The sequence below is a fragment of the Aristolochia californica genome, unplaced genomic scaffold (assembly GCF_029961685.1).
Source record: "Aristolochia californica isolate CCGP_79_NKW_82.1479 unplaced genomic scaffold, dmAriCali1.0.hap1 SCAF_10, whole genome shotgun sequence".
Lineage (NCBI taxonomy): Eukaryota > Viridiplantae > Streptophyta > Magnoliopsida > Piperales > Aristolochiaceae > Aristolochia > Aristolochia californica.
Window position 1 is genome coordinate 23,955,005 of NW_027181771.1, and position 13,791 is coordinate 23,968,795.

Here is a 13,791-nt window from a genome sequence, read left to right on the forward strand (position 1 = left end):
GTCCTATTTTCCCACACTCAAAACAAACATTAGTTTCCTTACATAATTTGTCATTTTGAGTTTTATATTGGCCTTTTATGAAATTCTTCTTTTTCCTATAGATTCTTTGAAGATGTCTAGTGATGAAACTTACGTCATCAGAGCTTTCTTCACTAGAGTTAATTTCAACACTTGTCTTGGCTGTAAGAGCAATTTTCTTAGCTTGCTCTTCCTCAACATCTTGAGGTTCCATCTCATAAGTGAGAAGGATTCACAGTAGATCTTCTGAGCTTATAGTTCTAAAGTTATCATTCTCATGCAAGGTTATCTTCCTCGTCTCTCTTGACTTTGGAAGTGCCTTGAGTAGCTTGTCATTTTGTCTATAGAAGGAAGTCTCTTCTCCTAGATTGTTCAACTCATTAATTATATGAGTGAACCTAGAGTTCATCTCAGATATTGACTCACCTAGTTTCATTTTGAATTCATCGTCTTGGGCTAGCAATAAGCTAATTCTAGAGTCTTTTACTCCAGTGATTCCTTCATGTGTGACTTCTAGTTTATCCCAAATTTTCTTGACAATTTTACATGTGGAGACCCTATTGAACTCATTTGGTTCTAGGTTTAAGGCCTTAGAGATTGTCTTGAGCTGCTCTTTGTCTTTTCTAGTTAGCTCATTGAATTCATTTTCAATTGGAAGGCTATATTCAAATTTTTGAGGCTCAAAAGGACCATTCTTGGTTACATGCTATATTTCCAAATTCATAGATTGAACAAAGAACTTCATTCTTACCATCGAATATCCATAGTTTGTTCCATTGAACAAAGGTGGATAGTTGGCATATTGTTCTTCGGGAAGGAACAATTTGTCTTGAGATGCCATTTATTTTTTTTATAAAATCAAGAGGATTTTGATTGCAATTCAATGTTTTGCCCACTCTGATACCAATTGTTGGCTCAATGGCTTCTCAAGGGGAGGATGAATTGAGAATATCGAATAAAAATTAAGTTGCACATGTAATAAAAATCATGCAGAAAAGTAAATCAAACCATACATACACCATAGGAGACAATTTTTTTTTTTTTGTTATTGATGTTCTCCTCTTGGTATTCACTGCCCAAGAACCATTGCTTGGGAAATTTCACTATTAAAAACCTCTAATAGCCGAAATTACATAAAGAGATTTTGGCTCTCTTTAAGCCACTTGTAGCTCAATACATTTATTTTACAACACCAATCTTCCCAAGAGATTGCTACTAGATTCTAGCTCCAGGAGGCCCTTTGTATCTAGATTTTATAGGTTCTAGATGAACCTTTCACAAATTTAAGTAAAAATAAAGGAAAAATGTACACCATTACTTGGAGAGATCATTCTCCTTGAGAGATCCAAGCTCCTTCTTCGTTGACAACACAATGTGAAGTGATTGAAGGAGTTTGACTATATGAAAGTAAGGATGGGATGGAAAGAGACGTGGGATTTGAAAGAATATGACTCACTCGTTAACTCTAAAGCACTTTTAAGAGATTTTGCAAGATTGAGAGTAAAAGCTTAGGATATTTTCCAATAAATGCTCATTAAATTTTCAATACAATGTTTGGTGGGTATTAAAAACTTTCCCAACTCGAACTAGACATTTTTTGCCCGTTTGCAAAAATCAGTACTTTGATTGATCGATCAATTGATCATAACAACTACTTTTCTATTAGACAGTGACATATTGATCGATGGACTTATTGATCAATATATTACCATTTTTCCAAAAAAAATTAAGTTGCTCAATCATTGACTAGGGGATGGTTGATCAATTAGAATTTCCTCTGACTATGCAATACAAGTATGATCGATTAGTGCATTTCCTATGATCAGTCATGCTTTATGTCCCTGACTGGCAAGATTCTATCTGATCGATCAATCAGGTGGGGTGATCAATCATTCCATGTAAAATTTGTTTGCCTGGGTAGAATTGATCAATCAACCAAATGGGATGATTGATCATGCTTTATAGCATGAAATGGCCATGTTCTGGATGGTGGATCAATTGACTATGGTTTCTCAATCATGCTTTATATTTCTGGCCCCTGCACTTCTAGATGATCGATCACTCCAGAGTCAGTTCAACTATGTTGACATTTAAAATATGAGAATAATTTTTTCTCTAAGTTCTCTAACAAGTTCTAAGTGATGTTTTTAAACATATCTATTTGCATTTTGTGACTTAAAGCTTCAATTTCACAATTGTACTTAACGAAGGGAGTTTAGGACTACTCTCTTACATTGTGACTGAGTATGGACATTTAATTTTTACATTTGAACTCTAGTCTTCTCGTTGTCTTCTTCCTCGTGGGTGCTTCTTCTAGTGATGTCCTTCATTGATGCTCGAGATATTGTGTAGGCTTGATCATTTTGAAGTTTTAAACCTTGAGATGCATTGACTCTTAAAGGTGAAATATCTGAATACTTAGTTTTTCAAATTGTTAGATCAATTTAGTTATGTTATCATAAAAAATAACATAGGAGTCAACCTATGCTCAACACTTAGCCATGAATTTGAAGTGCCTCACATTCATACTCTGTGATCCACTTGTCCCATACTCTGAAATTAGAAGAATGGAGGTCTTCAACTTGAGTTTTTCAAGCATGCTAAGTATTTGCTTTTATATTCATAGTTATTTTAGTACTTTGTTTGGTTGATTTGAGTTTTGATAAATTAGTTTATCTGAGTTTTGAATTTTGATATCAAAACTCTTTGAAGAGATTATTGTATACTTTTAATTTTTATACATAGTGGTGCCAATCATATTGGTAGAACCACTTAAGCATTTTTTATATTATATTATGTTGTTCCATTGATCTATCTGTCTATCAAGAGGCATATTGTGCTTGATTGAAAAGCAAGAGACCTTTGTTATGTAGTCATTTGTTAACTTGCTAAGCATCTATACTTAGTGTTGTCGTAAGTCCCTATGTGGACAAGTGTTGTTCTTGCCATAAGTTTGTGGGTTAGTATTTGCTATTGCCATAAGACCATGTCCGGGCAAGTGTTGTTGTTTCCATAAGTCCATATGTGGGCAAGTATTGTTGTTGATGTTGCTATTGTTGTTGTTGTTGTTATTGTTGTTATTGTTATTGTTGTTTTAGTAAGTCCTTGTGTGAAAAAAAGTGTTCTTATAGATTTTTTATTTAGAGTTTGTTAACTATAAGCCTCAAACTATTAGGGGAAGGTGTTGTAATTGAACCTGTGTGGTTCTAATTTGTAGATGTCGTTTGGCTTTACATAGTGGATCCTTTAACTCCAAGGTAAGAGATCCCTGGGAGTAGAGCCACAATCTAAGATAGTGATTGTGAACCACTTTAAATATTGGTGTTGTGGATGTGATTATGCTAGATTGATTTAAAGTTCATAATTTTTTAGTAAACCTATTCACCCCCTATAAGTTTACTTTGAACGAATCCTTTTCAAACTCTGTCTTAAGTCTCATGCCAAGTGTTGATAGCACTGTGATGCAAAATCCATAGGAACTAGTTCTTAGTTGTGTTTGTTTTCTTGTGAGTGTGGCACACACATGTATGGGAAGGGGATCTTTACTCCTGAGTCTTACTCTTCCCCTCTGCTGCACAACCTAAAACTACACGAAGAAACATGAACATAGAAGACATGCCCAAGGAATGAATCATTAACATAGAAATCATGCCCTTGGAAAACCTACAAGAAGATAGGTTCACACCCATGCAAAGGAGACATTATTCTCAGTCATGCAAGCCATGCAGAGGGGGACGTCTTCAAGCATGGATGAATCTCAGCCACCTCAAGGATCTTCTATAATTAGTTATCCTACAATCACCCACATGAGGGTCCTACCACAAGCAAAATTAGCTATTCAAGATTCTCCTACAAATCATACTCAATTAATCAAAATCAATCAAGGATTATTATCCTGACAAATCACTCAATAAAAGGGAGAATCAAGGACAAATGAATCACTGAAGTGAAGGGGATCAAGATCCAATAATCGTAGAAGAAGAATGAAAGGAACAACTCATTGATTTGTTCAAATTTGTAAAGACACCTAGATGACACTAAGACACTTCAATGTGTGGAATTCAGACCTTTGTATTCCCATTTTGTGGGGTTTTGGAAAACTTTTTAAACCCTTGTAAACTTATGTCTTCACACTGATTCAATTCAAGCAATTCTTTTTGTTCCTCTGTTGGTGGTTCAAAGACTTGTTCTTGTGCATTGAAGCGCCTTCTCAAATCTTCCATGATTGCTTGAATTTTCTCACCTTCATCATGTTGAATTTATGAATAAGAGAAATACTTCATTGACGTATTATAACTAGAGTACATGAACCTCTATTTATAATAGAGGAAGGTAGTAGAGTCCAATTACAATAAAATTACCTTTGTCCCAATTACACCCAAACTCTAACTCTTAAAGATAAGTCCTAGTATAATTAAATAACTCAATATAGGTAAAAGACAAACATTACTCAAACTAGAACTCTTCTAGGACGTGACCATAAGATAAAGATGCCTTTGTGAGTCCTTATTGATCTTCCAACTAATGTGATAAGGATGTCAGCTTGTGGTAATCATGGTTGGTGGTCCTTGGGCCCATCTTGTGGGCCTTTCTTGGTCAGGTGGCCCATGTTATAATACTCTTAGATATGTGGGCCTTCCTTGGTCGTGTGGGTTGGAGCCCATCTTCCAACACATCAATTGGCTGCTTCACAATCACCTCCTTTATCTATCCTAGACAAGGTTGAGGAAGACCATACATGAAATTTAATGGGATGCCTTTTGTAATTTTCTCTTCTGAAACACTTAAAAAACATCATTTTGGATCTGGAGCTTTTAGTCCTCTTACCCAGGGATGCGTTTGTCACTTATATCATGTATCGAGTAATATGTGTTGGACTTTGGGTGTGTTGATTAGCTTTGAAAGATGATACATAACTAATACAATCCAAAAAATGATGCATATTAGATGTAATGATACAGACATTATCAGTTACGTCTAATATGCATCATTTTTTGGATTGTATTAGTTATGTATCATCTTTCAAAGCTAATCAACACACCCAAAGTCCAACACATATTACTCGATACATGATATAAGTGACAAACGCATCCCTGGGTAAGAGGACTTGAGGTTGATACTTAACACATTACCCACCTTGTCTACTTTTTAGTGTTGCTAATTATAGCAAGTTAAACTACAAAGACTAAAAAAATCTTAACTAAGGTGTAGTTTTGGATAAAATTGAAAAGTCACCTACAAAATAATAATTGTCATTTCTAATTAATGTGAAAGGATATCATTTTTATGGGATACCACAGTTCCCAAAACTACACCTTAGCTAAGATTTTTCAGTCTAAATGCAATAGAAGTTAAAATTATTCATAAAGCTTTTTTATTTCTTGAATATTTTTGGATATTATAAATCATTAGATTTCACGATGTAGCAATTCAATATCTTCTTTTAAATTTCTTTTGATTTCAAACTAGGAGTAAGTTTGTGAGAGTAAGAAAGTCACATAGAGATGTTCTCATCTTGAATATCATAAATTTTAAAATCATTGATGATGAGATTCATCTTGGATATAATAAATGTTTTGGCTGTATTTATTTAAAAATCCATTAATATATTTGTGTGATTTTGTGATTTTTTTGCTAAGTTTTTTTGAGTCTAGAGGGTAAATTCAGGCAATGAATAGTGTGCAAGAAGCATGAATGAAGAAATGAGATAGAACTCATATTCTAAAATTAGCATATCTTTTTTGAAGTAGTAAAAGAAGAAGAAAGCAATCTCATAAGGAGTTTGAGATAGAGGCTAGCAAATAAAGAAGCCACAAAAATGAGATAAGTTGAAAAGCTAAAATCCCAAAATCTCATTTGATGTCTGCAAATGAAAAACTAAAGGGTCAAAAGGAACTATAGAGTATGGTGAAAGAAATGGAGCATTGGGCTAGTTTATAGAAGAATTTGGGAGAAATGTGCATGAAACCAAATGAAGGGTGGTGCATAAAAGAGATGATGAAGTCACCTTAAGTTGAGAAAGTTGGTCATGAGACCAAGAGTGTCCATTGAGCATAGTTGGTAAGAAAATTGAAAAGGAGAAAGAAGCAGTAGGGGAAAGAACGAGAAAATATAGCCCAAAAGGAGGTCTAGACAAGGGTCTTGAAAATTAGCTTCTAGGGAACCACTTAGTAAATCTAGGTGAAAGTAGAGCCATGCTAGCTCAACTTTAGAAGTGAAAATTGACTAACAATTTTGACCAGTGTTTTAGTCATTGTATATGGTTTTGTGAGTATGAAATGAGACATGTAATCCCAAGATCCCTAAAAAAAGAGTTGTGTTTTGATTGTGATATTACTTGAGACTACTTAAGGATGGTTGAATGCATGAAAATCAAGGGAGTGTAAAATTTAAGGGGAAGTACAATTACAAGCTAATGTACATATCTTAGGGGTAGTAGAATGCAATAGCAAAAGAGAGAGCATCGCATGACGTCGGGGGAGCATCACTCTAAGGGAAGCATACCTATTGTCCCCATTATAAAATTTGATGATATCAAAAGGGGGAGAAAATTTGGAGTGAACATAAAAAAATCCACACAAAGTCAACATAGCATTGAACTTTGGGGAGTCACGATGAAAGAGTTTGATTTTTGTATTTGGTATTCCTTTTATGCATTCATAACATTTGTATCACTAAAAACTTATGAGTGTTTGCTATAAAAATGCAAGGAATGTTGGTTTTAAGAACCCCATTGAGATAATTTTTATGATAACAAACACTGAAGTTACCAATTATATGGCTTAAGTTTGTTATGTAGTTTAAAAATTCCTCAAAGAAAATTTTTGTATTCATTTTATGCACTCGTAACATATGTATGACTATAAACTTATGAGTGTTTGTCATCATAAAAATGGAGGAAATGTTGATCTTAAGACCTCCATTGAGATAATTTTGATGATAACAAACACTCAAGTTACCAATTATATGATTTAAGTATGTTGTGTAGTTTAAAAATCCTTCAAAGGAAATTTCTAGTAGTATATCCATTTGATTGGCTATGGTCCACTTTAACTATTCATATAAAATTAGAAATATTATATTCTAGGATTTCATTAATTTATCTTGAGTTTTCTCTTAAGGTTGAGTGTAGAAGAAGAAGAAGGAAGGAAATTGAAGAAGAGAGGAGAAAGGAGAGGAAGAAGAAGAGGAAGGAGAAAGCTACACAAGAGAGAGAGAATTAAGAGGAAAATAAAGAGAAGCATAGAGCATGTTCCTTTCTTCTCCCCTGGAAAGACTGAATTTAGACAGAGTTGCCCTTTTATATAAGTGAAATAGATGGATAGACATATAACAAAAAACTCAAGAAAAAAAATTACGATTTAGTCTTTTCACTTCTCCACTACTCCCCCTAAAGTTGGTGCATACACATCATAGACACCCAACTTGGAACAAGTATACAAAAGTGGTCTCATTGGAATCTCTTTAGTGAAGATATCGGTCACCTAGCTTTGGGAAGAGACATATTCAAGGGATATAATCCCAGCTGATTCGAAAAATGATAATCAATCTCAAAATGTTTTGTTCCTTTAGAAAAGACTGAATTGAAGATAATTGTTTGATTGTCACAATCAAGTTTCATCAAGGTATATTCAAAGAGAAGTGACTTTACCCATAATATTTCACTCAATGTATGTGTCATTGCACTGGATTAGGTAACCACATTCTATTTCTTATTTCTATAGTCTAGGAACTCATTTAGTTTATTGAACTCAGAAAATTATTTGAAAGAAATCTTGAAAATCATGTGGAAAGAAACTTCATAACTCAACGAAACCCCATTAAGGTATAACTGAATTTTTTCACATTACTTTGTAAGCATTGAACCAGGCGTAATCTTACTCAGTCCAATTATGATAGGACCAGACTAACGGGCCAGATCTTCTGGTTTTAAGCTAAATCTATTTTCCCTATATAAGAAAAAAAAATCATTAAACCGATGGGTCAGTTTTGGTTCTGACACCACTCATCCATGTGGCTGTTGGCACTTTCTGCTTCCATCCTAAAATGGTTTCTAACACAGCAACATCTGTCATGCCCCATCATCAGGTTTGTAACAACCTATTTCCTAGTGTCTTACAAGTTACAATTAATTTTCAGGTTTGTAACAACCAATTTTATGAGCGCAATCAATGACTGCATTGTTTGTTAGAGCCAAAAATGCATTAACAAGAGTTATATAAAGCAGGAAAGAGTAGGGGAGACCACTGATTTGCTGGTGTTTTACAAGTTACAACCAACTTTTAGGTTTGTTACAACCAATTTTATGAGTGCATTGAATGTCTGAATTGTTTGTTACAGTCAGAAATACATAAACAAGAGTTATATAAAGTAGGAGAGAGTTAGAGCAATGAGAGTAAGGGAAAGAGAATAAAGAGTGTTTTGTCTTTCCTTTCATCTTCTTCTTCTTTTGCATTCTATAATGAAATTGCAGCAAAGAAGAGGAACAACATAGCTGTTCAAACTTGTGATCCTCTTTCTTCTAGGAGACTGGATTCCTATACTGCAATCGATCCATTTTTTAGCCTTTTTTCATTCATTCATCTGTTTAAAATGTGCAATTCTGGTGCTCTCTCCATTGCTATTTGAATCCTCTTTTTTTTTTTTTTATTTAATGGTTCTTTCTTAAATATTCTCAACTCCATTTAAGTTCTTCTGCTTGCTTATCACAGGTAAACACTGCTGGAGCTCCGCCAGTACTTGAGATATTGACAAGTTGAACAATCCAGTTTTCAAATTGAAATGCTCAACCCAACCGGTCTAGATGCTGAACTGGTTGGGTTGAGCATTCAATTTGACAAACGTGATGGTTCAAAGTAGCAGCTGGCTGGGTTGAGCATTCAATTTGAAAGTCTCGAATACAAGTGGTCAACATCCCTGGATAGTTCGAAGTAGAAGTCGAGGTCAATTGTGAGCATCTCGGAAGCTTCATTTAGGGAGGGGATGTCTTTCATAGTGGGCTTGTCACAACTCGACCCTTGACCTTGAGATTCTTCAGGTTCGGGTTGCTTATCTCCATCTCTTTAGCCAAAGTTGATCAATCTTCATTACTTTCATTTTTTAGAGATTTAGAACCATTGAAATTGTATTCATCAGGTTAAGTTGAGTGAAGATATCGATGGACAAGAGAACAAATAGTCCACTTTTCTGTAGTTCTTCATCCAACGAATATCATCAAGTTCAAGCTACTTAACTCCACTCTTAATCTTTTCAGTTGAAGATGATCAATCTTCACTGACTTCAGGGAGTTGTAGCAACTCAAAGTCAAGTCCTCGAGAAGAGGGGACCCGCTAATTATCTCACCTAATTGATCACCAGTAATGACCACACGATAGATAGCAACACTTCTTAGGGTTTTGAAACCCTTGACATCTTGTGGATGTTCCAGTATCCAGCAAGTTAAGTTGAGAGATGATACTGATAGACAAGAGAACAAAGAGTTTGACATTCTGAATTTATTCACCCCCCCCCCCCCCCCCCCCCCCCCCCCCCCCCCCCCCACTTGATATCATCATCATCTGTTGAGTTTGAGTGCCTTACACTTCCACTCAAATCAAGTACAAGCTCCCCAAATCTTTCGACTTTGACAATATTAATCCTTTCTGTGAGAACGGATGAGTATTTGTCACTAAGACAAAAGAACGGGAGAAACTTCTTAATCTTGTCCAGAGTATGGAGTTGTAGAAGTTGGTAAACAACTTGTACATCCATAATAGTGTCAAGCCTATAATAGCTTCTTTAAATTTTTTGTGAACTCCTTGTCAAGCCTATAATAGTGTTGTAAAAGCCATAGGGGTTTCCACATGTTTATCCATTGCCTAGACAGAAATGATGTCATCACTGCACACTTCAATGGAAGAAAAGAGAGTATGTAGTGAATAATATTTTCTAGTAGCTTGCTGATATTGTCAGTCTTCTGAGTAAAGGTTCTGTTATGCAAAAAGTCCATTGACTGGCTTTTTGTTTGTTACACACTGCTATTTGTGATCTGAAATAACAAAAAAAAGTATTGTGTTAATCAATCTATTTTCTCGGCAAAAACTTGATTTGATCTATATCCCTGGATAGTTCAAATTAGAATTCGAGGTCAAGGGTGAGAATCTCCGTAGCTTCATCCAGGGAGGGTGTTGTTGAAAGTGGGCTTGTTCCAAACTCGACCATTGTACTTAAGACTCTTCAGGTTCGGCTTACTTATCTCCATCTCTTCAGCCAAAGATTATCAATCTTCATTGCTTTCATTTTTTAGAGATTTGAGACCATTGAAAATGTAATGAGGCTCCTTTATGCATCAGGTAAAGTCGAGTGAATATATCGATGGACAAGAGAACAAACAATCCAGTTTTCTGAATTTCTTCATCCATCGAATATCATCAAGTTCAAGCTACTTTGCAGATAAATCAATTCACCACGTGAGATCAAATGAGTAGCTCTCACAGGGTTCAAAAAACAAATGAATATTCAGTTGGTGTTGATTGTGATACGATATCAATATTCTGTAACTCTCCAAATTCTCAATAAAATTGTAAAGACACATCTTCTGTGTATAGTAATGAATCTTCTCGGGGCTGTACATTTATTCCATAACTTGTTCCCTCAACAGGATTGTTTGCTGCATTGAAGAGATGATTCGCTACTTCCTCTCACCCCCTCAACCTCTTAAGCAAAACGAGAGTTGAGTGAAAATCCGAGAGATAACAGAAAATCAGATTGATTTTGGATCTTCAAAGAAACGAAAGCGATAATGACAAAATCTCAGAACCCAATTGCGATTTCCGTTTGATGAGTTGGAACCGATTTCAGTTAAACTCAATTAGTTTCGATCTTGACTATGACTCTTTCCCAAAAATCTACCGAGAGAACGTCTTTCTGCTGCTGTAAGTCGCTGCTCATCTAATCATCGTCTCTGTACACTCAGCTCTGACTCCCACACGTGAGTCTCTTTGCTCTTGTCTCTTCTATTTTATTTTTCGTTTCAGCTTTTTTTCCCTGTTCTTCTTCTTTCTTTTCCGTTTCAGCTGTGTTTCTCTTCTCTTCCGTATTTTCCACTTCAGGGCAGTTTTTCATCTGCGAATGAAGAAGATAAGCCAGCGTGCCTTTATTGGATCATACTGGCGTTTCTTTTTTGTTTCACCTTCTTAATGTTGATTATTTATTAAAAATTATACACTGTTTTTTGTTTATTCATAATGGTTTTAATGCCCAATACTATTTTTGTTCCTACCATTATGTAGGGATTAAGATTTTGAATTTCGGCAGAATTAATTCAGAATGGAATGGATGAGCAAGGAGGAGAGGATTTCTCTGTATCTATGATAAAAATTGGCATATCAAGAACGTATTGTTTATATGTATGATGCATTAGTTGATGCATATTGTATTTAAGCATTAATTTTATTTATTATTTTTATTTAAGGTTTAGGGTTTAGGGTTGCGACTCAGAATTGGGTTTTTGAAAACATGGCCTTGAACACACAGGTCAAGGAACAAGGTTGTGGGAAAAAGAAATGAGCAGGGTTGGAATTGGCCAAGGCGGGGTTTAGAGGTCATGTTTGGAGTGAGGGTTAGATTTTGGTTGAGAACAAGGTCAAGGAAACTGAAACCTAAATACAGTTTCGAATAAGATGGAATCGAGGGAAAGGGAGCAACCTCAATCCAAAATCCAAAATTTTTTTGAGCCTTGGCTTGGAGACATACCTACATCACAAAAAGTCTAACCCTTAAAGATCTATTTTAGGTTGGGTCCTTTTGGGATAACATTTGAGGTTCTAGGTGATTTGGGTTTCCAAGCTTGTTATTCAAACTTCTTTTGGGTTACTACAACCTTTCCGGTTGATTTGGGTACCCCAAGTTTGTTTGATGCGATTTTCATTCTTAATTTCATAAATGTGGGCATAGTGACTGCTCTCATTGCAATAGTGGCATTTAATGTGAGGAATGGGAGAAAATTTCTTGTTTTACTTTTTACTCTTCTTTCCAACTTTCTTCTTAGATGTGGATTTGAGAGATAGAAGTTTGACTTGATGTTCTAAGTCTAAACTCTTCTTTTCAAATGCAAGTCAATCACATGATAGCTTGTCTATCAATTCATTTTGTCTTGAGGCACTTGCTATATATCTTTCATTAGCCTCCAACAAGCTCTTCTTTGAGCCTTGCAATCTCATGTAATTGAGCATTTCATTTTTCTTTATATTTGTTTAGACAATGAATAGACTTTTTTCTTCAATTGCATCCAAAACTGAGATTAAAACTTTCTTCTTTTTGTTCTTGGGATCTTTGCTTGTAGATGGGGTTCTTTCTTCAAGCTTTGGATTTTTTTTTCTATGTCCTAGTTTCCCACACTCAAAACAAACATCAGTTTCCTTATAGAATTTGTCATTTTGAGTTCTATATTGGCCTTTTATGAAATTCTTATTTTTCCTATAGATTCTTTGAAGATGTCTAGTGATGAAACTTACGTCTTCAAAGCTTTCTTCATTAGAGTTACTTTCAACACTCGTCTTTATCTTAAGAGAAATTTTCTTAGCTTGCACTTCCTCAAAATCTTGAGGTTCCATCTCATAAGTGAGAAGGATTCAAAGTAGCTACTCTGAGCTTATAGTTCTAAAGTTATCATTCTCATGCACGGTTATCTTCCTTCCCTCCTATAACTTTGGAAGTGCCTTGAGTAGCTTATCATTTTGTCTATACAGGGAAATCTCTTCTCCTAGAATGTTCAACTCATAAATTATATGAGTGAACCTAGAGTTCATCTCAGCTATTGACTCACCTAGTTTCATTTTGAATTCTTCTTCTTGGGCTAGCAATAAGCTAATTCTAGAGTCTTTTACTCTAGTGATTCCTTCATGTGTGACCTTTAGTTTTTCCCAAATTTTCTTGACAATTTTACATGTGGGGACCCTATTGAACTCATTTGGTTCTAGGTTTAAGGCCTTAAAGTTTGTCTTGAGCTGCTCTTTCTCTTTCCTAGTTAGCTCATTGAATTCATTTTCAATCGGAAGGCCATATTCAAGTTTTTGAGGCTCAAAAGGACCATTCTTGGTTACATGCTATATGTCCAAATTCATAGATTGAAGGAAGAATTCCATTCTTACCTTCTAATATCCATATTTTTTTTCCATTGAACAAAGGTGGATAGTTGGCATATTGTTCTTCGGGAAGGAGCAATTTGTCTTGAGATGCCATTTATTCTTTTTTCAAAATCACGACGATTTTGATTTCAATTAAGTGTTTGGCCCACTATGATACGAATTGTTGCCCCAATGGCTTCTCAAGGGGAGGATGAATTGAGAATATTGAATTAAAATTAAGTTGCACGTGTAATAAAAATCATGCATAAAAGTAATTCGATGTAAAACAAAACATGCACACACCATAGGAGACAAAAAAAATTTGTTATTGAAGTTCCCCTATTGGTATTCATTACGAGAGAACCATTGCTTGGGAAATTCCACTATTCAAAAGCTCTAATAGCCAAAATTACATAAAGAGATATCGGTTTTCTTTAAACCACATGCAGCTCAATACATGTATTTTACAACACTAATCTTCCAAAGAGATTGCTACTAGATTCTAGCTCTAGTTGGCCCTTTGTATCTTGATTCTATAGGTTCTAGATGTACCTTTCATAAATTTAAGTAAATATAAAGGAAAAATGTACACCCTTACTTGAAGAGATCATTCTCTTTGAGAGATCCAAGCTTCCTCTTCCTTGGCAACACAATGTGAAGTGATTGA

The 13,791-nt window shown here is 35.1% G+C and overlaps 3 protein-coding genes across 3 annotated transcripts; all 3 read right to left on the minus strand.

Moving 5' to 3' along the window:
* Positions 1-250: 250 nt before the first annotated feature.
* LOC137942958 (uncharacterized) lies at positions 251-859 on the minus strand. The gene is made up of 2 exons (XM_068788672.1): positions 770-859; positions 251-724 (listed from the first exon to the last, which is right to left on the minus strand). The coding sequence occupies exons 1-2, from the start codon at positions 857-859 to the stop codon at positions 251-253; spliced, it is 564 nt and encodes a 187-aa protein (XP_068644773.1).
* An 8,038-nt stretch (positions 860-8,897) lies between these two features.
* On the minus strand, positions 8,898-9,768 carry LOC137942959 (F-box protein At5g03100-like). Its single transcript, XM_068788674.1, has 3 exons — positions 9,600-9,768; positions 9,252-9,474; positions 8,898-9,078 (listed from the first exon to the last, which is right to left on the minus strand). The coding sequence occupies exons 1-3, from the start codon at positions 9,766-9,768 to the stop codon at positions 8,898-8,900; spliced, it is 573 nt and encodes a 190-aa protein (XP_068644775.1).
* A 2,930-nt stretch (positions 9,769-12,698) lies between these two features.
* Positions 12,699-13,239, minus strand: LOC137942960 (uncharacterized). Its single transcript, XM_068788675.1, has 2 exons — positions 13,088-13,239; positions 12,699-13,020 (listed from the first exon to the last, which is right to left on the minus strand). Exons 1-2 carry the CDS (start codon positions 13,237-13,239, stop codon positions 12,699-12,701), a joined length of 474 nt encoding a protein of 157 aa, XP_068644776.1.
* Positions 13,240-13,791: the final 552 nt, after the last annotated feature.

Coding starts and splice junctions, on each gene's coding strand:
- LOC137942958 (XM_068788672.1), bottom strand. CDS start 859: ATGGCATCTCAAGACAAATTGTTCCTTCCCGAAGAACAATATGCCAAC. Junction 725..769: donor CAAACTATGGATATTCGATG/GTAAGAATGAAG, acceptor TTGGAAATATAG/CATGTAACCAAGAATGGTCC.
- LOC137942959 (XM_068788674.1), bottom strand. CDS start 9,768: ATGGATGTACAAGTTGTTTACCAACTTCTACAACTCCATACTCTGGAC. Junction 9,475..9,599: donor TGTACTTGATTTGAGTGGAA/GTGTAAGGCACT, acceptor CTTGTCTATCAG/TATCATCTCTCAACTTAACT. Junction 9,079..9,251: donor CTGAAAAGATTAAGAGTGGA/GTTAAGTAGCTT, acceptor CTTTGGCTAAAG/AGATGGAGATAAGCAACCCG.
- LOC137942960 (XM_068788675.1), bottom strand. CDS start 13,239: ATGGCATCTCAAGACAAATTGCTCCTTCCCGAAGAACAATATGCCAAC. Junction 13,021..13,087: donor ATAGCATGTAACCAAGAATG/GTCCTTTTGAGC, acceptor TGAGCTAACTAG/GAAAGAGAAAGAGCAGCTCA.